Source organism: Schizosaccharomyces cryophilus, assembly GCF_000004155.1.
Source record: "Schizosaccharomyces cryophilus OY26 unplaced genomic scaffold supercont4.6, whole genome shotgun sequence".
In the NCBI taxonomy this organism is placed as follows: domain Eukaryota; kingdom Fungi; phylum Ascomycota; class Schizosaccharomycetes; order Schizosaccharomycetales; family Schizosaccharomycetaceae; genus Schizosaccharomyces; species Schizosaccharomyces cryophilus.
The window spans coordinates 406,202-419,842 of NW_013185629.1; the positions used below are offsets into that span (position 1 = coordinate 406,202).

General features: G+C 38.0%; 5 protein-coding genes across 5 annotated transcripts; 1 reads left to right on the forward strand and 4 right to left on the reverse strand.

Annotated features, from left to right (window-relative positions):
* Positions 1-557: 557 nt before the first annotated feature.
* Positions 558-5,339, reverse strand: SPOG_01055 (histidine kinase Mak1; the record flags this gene model as incomplete). Its single annotated transcript, XM_013169326.1, has 1 exon — positions 558-5,339. One exon carries the CDS (start codon positions 5,337-5,339, stop codon positions 558-560), a length of 4,782 nt encoding a protein of 1,593 aa, XP_013024780.1.
* A 767-nt stretch (positions 5,340-6,106) lies between these two features.
* On the reverse strand, positions 6,107-8,315 carry SPOG_01056 (kinesin-like protein Klp3; the record flags this gene model as incomplete). The annotated part of the gene is made up of 5 exons (XM_013169327.1): positions 7,948-8,315; positions 7,760-7,859; positions 7,593-7,666; positions 7,391-7,544; positions 6,107-7,335 (listed from the first exon to the last, which is right to left on the reverse strand). The coding sequence occupies exons 1-5, from the start codon at positions 8,056-8,058 to the stop codon at positions 6,107-6,109; spliced, it is 1,668 nt and encodes a 555-aa protein (XP_013024781.1). The 5' UTR covers positions 8,059-8,315.
* Positions 8,316-9,033: 718 nt separating this feature from the next.
* On the forward strand, positions 9,034-10,323 carry SPOG_01057 (mo25 family protein Pmo25). The gene is made up of 3 exons (XM_013169328.1): positions 9,034-9,155; positions 9,216-9,668; positions 9,782-10,323. The coding sequence occupies exons 1-3, from the start codon at positions 9,054-9,056 to the stop codon at positions 10,214-10,216; spliced, it is 990 nt and encodes a 329-aa protein (XP_013024782.1). The 5' UTR covers positions 9,034-9,053; the 3' UTR covers positions 10,217-10,323.
* Positions 10,324-10,453: 130 nt separating this feature from the next.
* SPOG_01058 (mannosyltransferase complex subunit Alg9) lies at positions 10,454-12,676 on the reverse strand. The gene has a single exon (XM_013169329.1). It carries the CDS (start codon positions 12,314-12,316, stop codon positions 10,607-10,609), a length of 1,710 nt encoding a protein of 569 aa, XP_013024783.1. The 5' UTR covers positions 12,317-12,676; the 3' UTR covers positions 10,454-10,606.
* A 119-nt stretch (positions 12,677-12,795) lies between these two features.
* On the reverse strand, positions 12,796-13,639 carry SPOG_01059 (histone H3 h3.1). Its single transcript, XM_013169330.1, has one exon. The coding sequence runs from the start codon at positions 13,517-13,519 to the stop codon at positions 13,109-13,111; it is 411 nt and encodes a 136-aa protein (XP_013024784.1). The 5' UTR covers positions 13,520-13,639; the 3' UTR covers positions 12,796-13,108.
* Between the last annotated feature and the right edge of the window lie 2 nt (positions 13,640-13,641).

Below are 13,641 nucleotides of genomic sequence, written 5' to 3' on the forward strand. Positions count from 1 at the left end.
ACTAAAGAACGAAATAGTAGACATTAATCAATGGCGGATTTATTCTACAGTTTCAATTTATTCACTACGCTATTTCTTGTAATTTGACATGGTTTTATTATATTGCGAGTATACAAAGCACGCATGCTTCATGGTATCACAAGAAAAATAGAAAAAAAAAATATTTATAGCAGGTATAAGTAAGGCTCTTATTTTTTTTTTTTTTTTTTTCTCTTTTTAAAAACTTCTTAATATTAAAAATGCCGACTGTGAAGATCAAGAATGAATGAGCGTTCATATATATTGCCTTACTCGAGACAAGACTCCATACATCCGTAATAAAATAATTTAATAGACAAGTATTCAAGATTAAACGAAAAGAACTGAAGCGAACTTCCTTGCCCACACTGTATCCACACTTAAGAAATAAATAAATAATAAATTAGAAGTCCATCATTTCACAAAGCAAAAGAGACCAAAGTTTGAAAAGACAGATTAAACAGTTTTAGAATCCTACACAGCAATAACATTCAGTGTAACCGCAGTTTAGTGCTTCCATAAATATCCCCCTTGCATTATTATATTTTCGTGTAAAACAAATTAGATACTACAGAAGTTAATTGTTTTAAAGTTATTGGCTTCGATAAATACGTATCAAATCCACATTCTTCGCAAGTCGTTGCAACATGCGATAGAGCATCTGCACTCAGAGCAACGATTGTGATAGCCTTATAACCATTTTCTAATTGATGCTTCCGAATTTCCATACAGGCTTGGTATCCATCCATGACCGGCATTTGCAAGTCCATAAGAATCAGTGAATAATAATTGGGATCATTTCGCTTCCACTCTTGGAAACAATCCAAACCATTCATAACAACATTAAATTCCACGCCCATTTTTTCCAAGTAACGACTAAAGACCTTGATGTTAATGACATTGTCCTCCGCTAAGAGAACCCTGAATTTGCTGTTTTTCAAATCGTTTTGAAGGGCTTCGGTTTCGGCTTTACGTTCGACAGCTAACTTTTCCGACATTTGGCTGCTTCGGTTAACGTTATCATCTCTATTTATGGAATCCTTGTAAAAAATGGGGAATAATTTCGAGGGTTTTACCAAACGCAATACGAAATATATTCTCGATTGATCAATTTCACACCTTGTGAATAAATTAGGAAGGGCCGCTTTTTGCTTTGCATTTACAATGACAATAAAGATTGCATTCCTGTAAGATGCGCAGTGTTGAAAAAAACGAAGAAAAGTAGCATAATCTTCAATTTCAACAAGATTCAGGATTATATGACTCACGTTGGACTTAATAGGTGTTTCCCTCAATTGATGATAGGCTTTAGTGGTATCCTTGAACGATATAATATCTTTTAACGTTTTCTCATCCAAGAGCGTCTGAACAGAATTAACCAGTGCTGCACTGCTAAATTTTGTGTGTGAGACAATAACAACTAAAGCATCATAATTCAATAGAATACCGTCAGATTGAAAACGATATAGTTTCCAAAAAAGTATATTACTTGGATCAATAGATGTTGAACATTGACAAAAATTAAAAGCCGGAGCAAAGGGATTATGGTATCCGCTGATCTTTGAACTATTTTTAAGCTTTGTGCTATTTTCATTTGTGTTTACCTTGATACCATCCTCAGAAAATAAGTTGTTTACTTGTCCCACGTTCTCGCTTGTTAATTTACCAGCATTATCAGCGTGTTTGTAGTTGTTTGGCACATTAATCTTTTTGGATTGTTCGTACGGATGGAAACACACAGGGCAACATCCATCAGGTATATCATAATTAAGGATTTCGTTATCAATCTTGAATCTGGCAGTCCATATAAAATGTGTTCCCACACCTTTGACACTTTTACATGTCATTTCACCGCCATGAAGTTCTGCTAACTCACGAGAGATGACCAATCCTAAGCCTGAACCTTGTTTCCGAGCATTCGAAGTATCAATTTGAGAAAAGGGTTTAAATATGCGCGATTGTCCTACCTCATCAAATCCTGGTCCAGTATCAATGCATTCCCATTTCAATACTACGGATTGCTCTTTTCTCAGCCACTTTTCCACGGAACAGTGAGTAATTACTTCACCCATATCGGTGAATTTTATGGCATTGCTGATAACGTTCAATGCAACTTGGCGAATTCGGTTACGATCTCCAAAGAGCACGTCTGGAATATTGAGGTCAATTATAAAATTCAATTCAATTCCTTTACAGAATGCTAGCGTGCTTAATGTTTCATTAGCATCCTCCATCATGGCGCGCAACGAAAATCTTTCACTGCACAACTTGACCATCCCTGCTCTTACTTTGCTCAGATCCAGAATATCATTAATAACAGTCAGCAAAGATTCAGCAGACTGTTGAATTACATGAGCATAGCTAATTTGCTCGGACGACAATTCCGTTTCCAATAAAAAACTAACCATCCCAGTAATACCGATAAGAGGAGTTCGAATTTCGTGAGACATATTAGAGAGGTACTGCATTTTATCCCGTACAATTCGATGAGCCTCAACATTTGCCTCTTTTAGTTTCTCTTCTAACATTTTATGATCGTGAATGTCAGTGCAAGTACCTAACCATAAATTGGATCTAAAGTCTGCAGAGTTATTAACACAGACGGATTTTACCAGATGCCAGCGATAGTAGCCATCAGTAGAACGAAACCGTATCTCAGCAACGTACGTGTTAGCACTCGTAGGATCTATACTAGGATCAGGAAGCAAGCATTTCTTTCGATCATCTCTATGAACCGCAGAAAGATAACCTAAACCCAAGCTATTCTCTAAAGACAATCCCGAGTAACTAAGCCATTGAGCATTAGCATATATAATTCCATTTTTTGTGCTAGCGGCAAACACAATTTGAGGAGAAGCTTCAGCCAAAGATCGATAATTACTTTCATTAGCAGCAGCAGCAGATTGTTTTTGCACTTTCGATTCAGCAAGCTTTTGTTCGTGTACATCAGTCATCGTACCAAAAATATGTAACACTGAACCACTACAATCAAGTAGTGGAATAGCCCTAAATATAAAGAAACGATACACACCGTCAAAGCGTTGTAAGCGTATCTCCTTAGTAAAAGCTTCAGCAGAATATAGAAATTGCTTCCAATCCCTCATAAAATTCTGTAAATCATCTGGATGTATGCAACCAAACTGCCTTGTCAAAATTTCATTTATGCTTAGACCACTGTACAACTGAGCCCGACCGTTAACCCAAGTGACTTTTCCGTTTGAAGGATCTGCAATGAATACATGAACAGGAATAGAATCAATTATGCTTCTCAAAAGAGAAGAAGGAGGAGACGCGTCATCTGGGAGATTTTGTCGTCCTTGAAAATCGTTATTCGACCTCAATACATTCTCATTTGGCCCTTTATTCACGGAGAATTTCTTATCATAAGGCAGTTTTTCTGATGTATAGCGTTTGTAATTACAAAATCGTTGCCTTTTTTTATCAAATACTCTCTTCAGCCTTTGCAAAAAATTTTGCGTTCTTAGCGACGAGCCATTAGCTGTGAATTTCGAACATGCTTTTATGTCTCTATTGTATAGAGAATGAAGATTAAATAGTTTTTTTTCACTCAAATTTGAGCTTCGTTCTTCATTTGGATATTGATGAGCATTCGTAACCTGAGACTTAAAACAAAAATCTCCATGTTTTGCACCTGTTGTCGAATGTAACTTTGATTGCATATTATCATGACTATTATAATAAGGAACGTTACTCGGAACCATAGTTGCTTGACAATTTGTGTAAGCAGCGAATATGAACGGAACTAGACGACTGATATATGACAAAAGGTTTTCAGGATACGGAACAAGATTCGACTTAAAAGAAAGGATTGCAATAGGAATACGATTGGATGGAGAACTAGATCTATCAGTTCCAGGATGTACAATGGGAATATGAACTAAACTATACGTTATGTCTTGTTCAGCAATAGACTGCCCCCAAAGATCATCGTTGGACGCTTCTTTGTGAAGATTTTGTGTATCATTTAAGTTTTCTTCGTTCTCATCGGACTTGGAGAAGGAAGCTTCCTGTAAACCTTGGAAAAAGGGGTTTCGATTAGACTCAGCTTGGATGGCTGGACTGCCTATAGGAGATTTGGACCAGGGTGACAATAAGTTTTGTTCAAACTCATCATACATACCGCGGTTAGCCTGTCCGGAATTCACCCATTCTGAACAATAGTTGTAGCGGGACGGTGCTTCATGAAAGTTATTCGCAGATAAGAATGGTTGGGAAGCTTTATTTGAGATGTCACTATTCTTTGTACTGGTAGCACTATCCCCGCTAGCAACTGTCGTATTAGTTACGCGTTCCGTTGAATAGCTATAATCGCAATTAGAGGGACGGCTGGTAAACGGGAGGCGTCTAGTATACACTAGGGGAGCTTTTCGTTCAAGGACTGTTTGAACGGTATAATGATCTAAAAGAGGACTTTTTCGATGAGGAGGTCGCTGGGAAAAATAAATAATGCCTTTAGCCCCTGTGGAGGCCGTTATAATAAACGGATCGGATTGATCAGCGATATCATCGTTGCCGACTTCGGAATCATTGGTATCATTCCTTTTAGTATCCGCTACAGACCCTTGATATAAACATTTTAACTTCCAGGGGGTATTGAAAACATCAGAGATATCACAGGGTTCTATTAAAGAAAGTTCGAGCGCTGAATATTGCTGTGTAAAAATATCTATGACGTTTTTCCAAAGTTGACATATATTAGTATTAGACACTAACAAAAACACAAATTCAAATAAATTAGTATAATGATCATCAATGACATCGGGAAAATGTGTACGACGTGATTCAGACAAATAATCACCTTCGAACGGCTCATACACAGAAGAAGCCGTAGAGTTTCCTCTACTAGCATTAGCTGTGGTATTCTCTTTACTACTGTACGATGCCGGAGAAACGTGACCACCTAAATCTTTGGATGAATTGATAGGAGAGTTACTTTGTTCAAACGATCGCCGCGAGGAATGGCTCATTGTAATATTTGAAGCCACAGGCACTTGAAATAAAATGTCTGATTTATCCAGCGATGGGCGTTGTTGCATAGGAAGACGAGGAAAGTTCAAATTAGGAGAGGTCCCTTCAGCAGAGCTGGATAAACTTGATGAAGACAAAGGTTTATGAGTTTGCGTATTATAGGGGGTCGAAGATAATTCGCCAGAAGAGAAGTCTGCTGGAGACTTATAAGATCCTCTGAAAGAATTAACTATCTTGGAGGATTTAATAAACTGTTCATCCATGGCTTCTTTCAGCTTGTCAAGATGAGAAGGAGTTGCACCTGGCAACTCGTCCTCTTTCAAAAGCCCCATAACCGATAAAAAAAGACCAGAATACCTTAAAATTCCCAATTAGCAGGAGTTGAATAATAAACAAGACCCGAGAACAAAGGACCGAAAATTAATATATCTCAATTAGAAGATTATGTTGTAGGTTAAAAAATAGTGTTTTTGTAATACTTTTGTTCACAGCACTGCCAAGGTAAACACCTCTCAAATATCAAAAAAAAAAAAAACAACAACCAAATACTCAGGGTAATTCGCTAAACTTCCTCTCGTCTCGTCGCGTACACAAAAGTATCAAAAGCCTACGGCCTAATTTCTGACCTTATAACCCTGGCATTCAATTTGTCTAGTAAATTCTGGATATGTTCAAAGGGCAACTTCACAACAGACCAGATTTTCCGGACCACATTGGCCTTTAACGAGGTCGAACGAAAGCTAATGTTCTGAGGTGTAGGAAATTATGGTATAGTACATGCCATGTAGAACTGACCACACAAAATATGAATTGCCTTCATCATAGGAAGGTCCAGCGTCCAATAATAAAGATAGATGAGCAAAAACTGCTTAACATTCAAGTAATAGGACCTATTGAAATGTCAAAGAAGAATGAAGAAAATGTAAAAAAAATTTGACATCATTCAGCAGGGTATAACTGTATCCAGAGTTGATCATCTAACTAGCTAGATGATAGTATAGCCAAGCATAGAGAATAAATTACGGTCACGGTATAAGTGATAGAAAGAGATATCAAGCAGTAAGCAATGGAAGACTTTTATACTTAATCAAAAAAAAGGTCAGTGTCCTCCTTGTATTTTCTTTATGACAGTGCCACTTCGTGGACGCTTATTAGATGAGACTGTTTGAATAAGGCGTTGCTGGACGTACACCAGAGACGTCAATGATGTGTCCAAGATGCTAAGTTTTTGTAAAAATAACTCACGTTCTTGGTTTATTTCATCTTCATTTTGCTTTTGCATGCCTGCTTGGGTTTCAAAAGTTGAAGAAAGTTGAGATGTACTATCTGTGTCCTGCTTACTCCGTTGGTTTTTCACCAACTCTACGTATCGTTCATGAGCATCTCCTAATGCTTCCATAAGATACGATAGCTGTTGGCGGGTAGAGCTTAGTAAGCCATCTCGATTTTTGAGCTCTGTTTGTGCTCTTGCATACAATTGTTCAACAGCCTCCGTCTTTGAATTGGGAGAATCAGGACTTTGCGAATCTGTCAATTTAGAAACCATGTCGGTTTCCAACTCAAAGTTATTTGAACTATCCGTTGCTGCCAGACAATCTTCTGGAGGCAAACAATCATGAAGAGAAGGGTTATTTTCTCTTTGCACAAACAAACTTGATGGATCTTGTTTGCTAGACAGTTTCAACTTTTCAAAAAGATTACAATCACAATGCGACAGTAGTGCTTTATAAAAGTACAACTTTCTCTTCATTTCTTCCATTGAAAGCTCTGAATTAACGACGGCTTTGTTTTTTATATTCTTGGCGCGATTGCCAAAACGTAAAGTAGAGAGCGTTTCGCTAGCATTGTAAAGACTCGGAGAGCAATTAATAATCAGCGTCGTTCGAGAGTTACCTCCCAAAGATTCTTTGAGAATTCTGGTCAGCTTTGAGTCACGATAAGGTATGTGACCATGTTTGTTTTCTGTTAAAGAGTTGATGACCATTCCTAAGGTAGAAAGTGACCGATTAATCTTTTTTGCCTCTTCAAGCGTTTGTCCAACGGCACCGCTCTTCCCCACACTTTCAGAGCCTGCAAGGTCCACTAAAAATAGACGACCGCGCCTTGTTTCCCCAGAAGAATTATTAGTCTGTACAACCTCCACAACAAAGATGGAATGAGATCGAGAGCTAGTAGCATTCATGTTGGTACTTGCGACGGCACGGGAACTCATCCCTTGGTTCAAGACTTGGAAAGCCTCTGCTTCGCTCGACACATATACGGTTTTTAAACCTTCTACGTAAACGCCCTGAAGTTTGTTTTCGTGAACGGTTAAATGATTATAGTCAGCTATCATTAGTTAGCTTCATAATTCCGACTCAAAAAATAAATTCGTAAATCATACGAGAAAGTAGATCCCTAATTTTTTCCATGTAGATTTCCATATAAGAAACTTTAACTTCGTACTCGGTTGTCGAAGGGGACGATCGAATTTTGTCAAATATCCTTTGAAGCATTCTCGGGGTCAAACCAGAGCTATTTGGATCTCCTTCGGCTCCCTATGAATTTAGACATTAGCAGAATTCTTACTTCAAAACTCATTATACCATCATGGTGTATGTTTTTCCAGAGCCCGTCTGGCCGTAGGCTAGAACGGTGCCATTATATCCTTGAAACAAATCTAACAATTAGTATAAAAAATTCATTGAAAAAAGGAAAACGAAGCCGTGAGAACTTGGGTTTTAATTCTCAAGGACGTTATGGAATTCCCTACCGTCCACTGTTGGCTTGATAGAATAAGAAAATAAATCCTCCTGGGTGCTTTTTGATCCAAAGACTCTATCAAACACAAAATTTCCGGTGTAATCATTTGTCTAGAAGCTGTTAGGAAAGAAGAACGAAGAGCAAAAATTAACAGGTAAAAAAAAAAAAAAAAAAAAAAAAAAAAACCTGATTGCGGACCTTGATATGCACCGTATTTTCATTCAGTGGAGAGACAATCTCTTCAAATCCTAAAGATTGCTCGAATGAATTAGAAGGACGAATTCTTGAAACAACCTTGACAGAAGTCATTCCATAAAGGGATAAAGTTTACTAGTAAATTCTATAGAAAGTGAAAGGAACAAAAACAGTCGTACTGAAACGTATTTCCTACTCTGAAGACTAGCAAAAGACTGTTTTTAAAAAAGGGAGAGTACAGTTCAGAAAATTTGTATGAGACCAAAATCAAAGCTCGAAAAGAGTGTCTAGTAATTTCAATCTTATTCAATTGTCTGAAATGATTAAAATACAGATATTGAATCTCTTATGTTTTCTTGATGATATCCTTGAACTTGTTGGTAGTTGTTGGAATATGAGAAACAGGACACTTTGAGTTTGATTATGTCTCTCATTCGTGAGGAAGCATTGAATGAAAGTAAGAAAATAAAAAAAAGAATAAAACAACTATGAATAATCGCAATGAGTAAAAGGAAAAAGGACACTTTCTTCTTTTATTCAAAGTCCTCCAAATTCCAGAAAAGAAATTCCTTTACAAAATAAACTATACCTTCTATCCTAAGTCAATGAAAAAGATTGTCAATACCTTGAAACGAAAGCGCTTTTATAATCTCGCGAGTTCAACACCCCTTTGTTTGTTTATTACTGAAGTACAACGTATTTCGATATACTCATACAATTATTTTCTTATGATATCGCTTACGATGATATTTGTTTACAAATAAAGAGATTGAATCGGTCGCACAAGAATGTCACTTCTTAAGTAAAAACAAAAAAAAGGTGGTCTTAAAATCAATGCACTTCTGAAAGTCCCATCTGCAAAAGTCGACATTTTCCTTTGGCATAATTTCAGTCCCCGCCCCCGCACCCTCCTTGTGCAGTTTGTGCGTTTTCTTTATGCAGGTACACAGTAACTCCCCCACTTAGGGTGTACATAGTATTCCACGCTAGTGTTAGGGTTTGGGGAGCACGCCCCACATTCACCTAGAGTACCCCCACCAACCACCACTTTATATGATCAGCATAAGATAAGAACAGGAGAGAGAAAGATCACACTCTAACGATTCCGCATGTCGTTTTTATTTGCGAAACGACCAAAATCAAGTCAAGATGTTATTCGCAATCTGTGTGAACAGCTTCATCGCTTAGAGGGAAATCAGGATAAAAAGAAGGTACGAAAACTGAGGTGATAGAATACCTTGAAGGTCGCAATTACTGATGTAAAGAAATAGTCATTTGAGGAAATTGCAAAGTATTTACAGAATTTGAGGATTGCTCTTTGTGGTACCGCAGAGGCAGAGCCTCATGCAGACCAGGTTTCAGAATTATCGTTGCAAATTTATCAATCCAATGTGCTTCTGCTACTAGCGCGAAACTTGCGAAAACTGGACTTTGAGTCACGTAAAGACACAGGATTGATTTTCAGTGCCATGCTTCGAAGACAGGTAGCTTCACGCTATCCTACAGTTGATTATATGATGGGGAACATCAACATTTTCCCTCTACTCATTTGTTACTATCAATACCCGGAGTCTGCCTTCACTGCTGGAACAATTCTAAGAGAGTGTTCTCGACATGATATTCTGAATCAGGTGTTGCTGGAAACCAGTCAGTTTTGGCTGTTTTTCGAATTGGTACAAGCCCCTAGTTTTGATATTGCCAGCGATGCATTTTCTACGTTCAAGGTACGTTTTTATATCTTTAAGATATCATTTTTTTCAGGCCTCGTCTTTGAAAGAAAGAAGTAAATTTTTTCATTGGCTCAATCGTTTCCTTTTGTTTACTAACACCCTTATAGGCTCTCTTACTGACGCATAAGCATCGAGTTGCTGAATTTATCTATAAGAATTTCGATAAATTCTTCTCACATTTTACTGTGTTATTAAATTCCGAAAACTATGTTACCAAGCGGCAATCGCTTAAATTGTTGGGCGAAATCCTACTAAATCGTGCTAATTACTCTGTTATGACTCGATACCTGGCCTCTGCAGAAAATTTGAAGCTAATGATGATTTTATTACGAGACAAAAGTAAGAATATTCAGTTTGAAGCATTTCACGTCTTCAAACTCTTTGTTGCCAACCCTGAAAAGTCTCCAGAAGTAGTGGAAATTTTGCGACGAAACAAATCCAAACTACTTACTTACCTTTCTGTTTTCCACAATGACAGAAAGAATGATGAACAGTTTAATGATGAACGTGCATTTATTTTGAAACAAATCGAACGTTTATGATACCCCTTTTTTTTTCTCTATTCAATGCCGTCTTTTTCTTGCCTGCGTTCTTTGATGCTTCATTTTTATCTCTCATATCTTTTTACTTTTTTTTTTTTTTTTTTTTTCTGTATGTCTTTCTTGTAAATTAGAATAGATTATTTAGTTTAATGTTACCCAATGATAATTACTCAAGCTCATCAATTTGCATTACTTGCAAACTATCTTTTTAAAAAATATGAAAGAATTATTAAAAAAGCTTCAATAAAATTTATTCCTTATTCTCTAACGAAAGTATTAATGTTTTTCTATGAAAGCGCATAAAATAAATTGAAAGAAGTATCGGTAAAAATAAACCGTCGTGGTACAATTGAATTTCATATCAAAAATAAACATGAATTTTCAAGGCAATCATTGAGGTAATGTAATGTTTACAGGCTTTTGTGAAAGCACTTCATACCTTCCCCATTTAGGATCTCTGAAAGGAACTGACAAGGCTCTTCCAAAAAATGGAGTATTCTTTGTATCAATAAAAGGAAACGTAAACAAAACCTTCCACCCAGGCTCCTTTGAATAAACCAACTCATGTTTGGTCGGTTCCGAGTACGTAAACTCGGAATCTATTAGAAAGTCACATTCCTCTATAGAGACATAACGGGTTGGTTCTTCATGGTTTAGGTCGTTCATATACATAGGCGTTTCATGATATCCAGGACGATTCCACCAGCTCGTAACATTATCTTCTTTGAATTCAGCAGGCAAGATCCCATCAAACTCACTTTTTATAAACTTAAGGCGAGCGTTATCAGGAAGAAAAAAACTGGATGGATACCTGTACCACTCTTTACCGACGCAGACATTCATTGTTGAGCTTCCCGGAGTTTCTAAGTATCTGAGGGCAGGATATACAATCATTGGTGCATTATAGTTTTGCACTGCCAAAATTCTGGCAATGCTAACGCATCCCATAAGAAGGTAAATGCTAAGGACAAGTATACGAACAGGAAATGTAGATTGAGCCCTTTGCGTCACGTTTGTATATAAGTTCATGCTGATTTTAATGAACATATCCAATCCAACAGCTCCAGCTAAGCAGAGAACAGGATAAATGGGGTACATGAACCGCTCTTCTTTGTGGGGCTGAAGAAGGAAGATCAGCAACCACAGATAAAAAGGAGAAATGACAGAGGAAAGGTCAAGGAAGGAATCTAAATTAATCCAGTTGGTGAGAGCAGCAATGAAGACAAAAGGACCACAAGCTAACGCAAACCAAAAGGCAATATTGTGTTGCAAAGTCAGGTTAGCAAAATAATACCACCAAGGCTCAGTTCCGTAAATGTCGGGACCACGACCGTCTTTTGCGAGGACATTATACTTAACAATATTCCAAGCTACAAATTGAAGTTTCTGATAAAAGATTGAGTCCACCGCAACACAAATGCCCGCAATCAAAAGACAAACGAAGCCACCTTTCAACCAGCGAGACATCAAAGGGATAAACTGGCGTTTGAGATCCATAAGTTCCAGAAGAACAAAAGGAATAGATAGGGCAGCGGAAAAAGGCCATCCCAAAATTGCACCAATCACGACAAATGAAAGGACTTTAACGGTACGCCTGGCTGAAGGAAGACTCAACTGGGCAGATAGGGAAAGAGTAACCATGTTCATAGCAAAAGACGATGGAAGAAAACTAGTACTGGCAACCCATATACCAGAACTGACAAAGAGAATAGAGGTCAAATGAAGGGCCACAGCACGATTAAAGTTCCTTGCAACAGCTTGAACAAGTGTAGCTTCACAGAAGGCAGAAAAACAGGCCATAACGCCGCGGACAAAATAAAAAATATGGAGACGACTCAAACCCATAGTTTTGGCAACTGTAGCTGGTATAGCATGTAAAAAGATATAGAACCAGCTGCGGATGGAGTACTCGGGAGAGTATTCCCATGTTTGAAGACCATAGCCATATAAAAGATAGTGCAACGGTTCCCAATAGTTATACACCTCGTCACAATCGTCAATCACACGAAAAGATGCTGACGTAAGATGCAAGACAAGCAGAATGCTGAATGTCCAGAGGAAAGAGACCGGCAACGTTTTTTTATGAGGAGCGGATGGCATGTTAGTGGAGGTACACAAGTCTGCAAAAAGAATTTCTTTTTAAGAGGAACAAGGACCAAACCTGGTGAAGATAGGCAAAAAAGGGGACAGAGAGAAAGCGATCGTCGCAATCAGCTACTTGTTATTATACCCGTTCAGACAACAGTTCTAAGGCGTTTTTATATCGTAGAAATAAAATAGTATTAATAAATCATTAGAAATTTGAAAAAAAAAAATTGCTAAAATTGGGGTTTCCGCACTACGTTCCTACTGGCAAGGATGGAAGTAGTTGGCTGCTGGTGGAAAACCTATAGTTGACTTACGAATGACCCATCGAGCATAAAAAGGATATCCTTCTAGGATGGATGTTCTACAATCAAGTGCTACAAGAAACCAGAGATTAGTACTTTGATAATTTCCTACTCAAGAGAAAAACCGTTCTCGGCTTGCTACAAAGCTCCAGATATATGCTTCACGCTACGTCTTGTGCATCCAAATCATTGGGAGAATACAAAATTAATTATTATTATTGTTGTTGTTTCAACTCATTAATATACATGAACAATTGATAAACAGTTGTGAGGCACCCTGTCCCATAAATACAGAAAACGTTAGGCTTTATGACAAAACAGAACAAAAGAAGCATGAGAAACAGCAAGTCCCGACCCAATTCTTCTTTTCATAACTTCCGCTTTTCTTTCATTCACTCACACGTAGACACCAATACCCAACCTCATACCAACATATTATAGATTCTTAACACACAATCACTATGGAAGCAACGGCGAAAACAATCATCAGCAAATATGGTACTTAGGCGCGTTCACCGCGAAGACGACGGGCCAATTGCATATCCTTGGGTTGAATGGTAACACGCTTACCGTGGATAGCACACAAATTGGTATCTTCGAAGAGAGAGACAAGGTAAGCTTCGACGGCTTCTTGAAGAGCACCAACAGCAGAGGATTGGAAACGCAAGTCGGTCTTGAAGTCTTGAGCAATTTCACGAACCAAACGTTGGAAAGGAAGCTTACGGATCAACAATTCAGTGGACTTTTGGTAACGACGAATTTCACGAAGAGCGACGGTACCAGGGCGATAACGATGAGGCTTCTTGACACCACCAGTTGCGGGAGCGGCCTTACGGGCGGCCTTGGAGGCAAGTTGCTTACGGGGAGCCTTACCACCGGTGGATTTACGTGCAGTTTGCTTAGTACGAGCCATTGTAATTTTGTAATAAAACTTGGGAAAAGAAATCGAGCTTTCCTGTAAACAAATGATTTCTCAAATGTCTTTGTTGTTGGTTAAAGGCAAGTTGTGGATCCCTCTTATTATATATGTATAAC

What these genes read in the sequence shown, in the direction of transcription:
- SPOG_01057 (XM_013169328.1), top strand. Translation starts at nt 9,054, where the DNA reads ATGTCGTTTTTATTTGCGAAACGACCAAAATCAAGTCAAGATGTTATT. An exon ending in GAAATCAGGATAAAAAGAAG is followed by an intron (nt 9,156 to 9,215) that starts GTACGAAAACTG and finishes GTAAAGAAATAG; the next exon opens with TCATTTGAGGAAATTGCAAA. An exon ending in ATGCATTTTCTACGTTCAAG is followed by an intron (nt 9,669 to 9,781) that starts GTACGTTTTTAT and finishes ACACCCTTATAG; the next exon opens with GCTCTCTTACTGACGCATAA.
- SPOG_01058 (XM_013169329.1), bottom strand. Translation starts at nt 12,316, where the DNA reads ATGCCATCCGCTCCTCATAAAAAAACGTTGCCGGTCTCTTTCCTCTGG.
- SPOG_01059 (XM_013169330.1), bottom strand. Translation starts at nt 13,519, where the DNA reads ATGGCTCGTACTAAGCAAACTGCACGTAAATCCACCGGTGGTAAGGCT.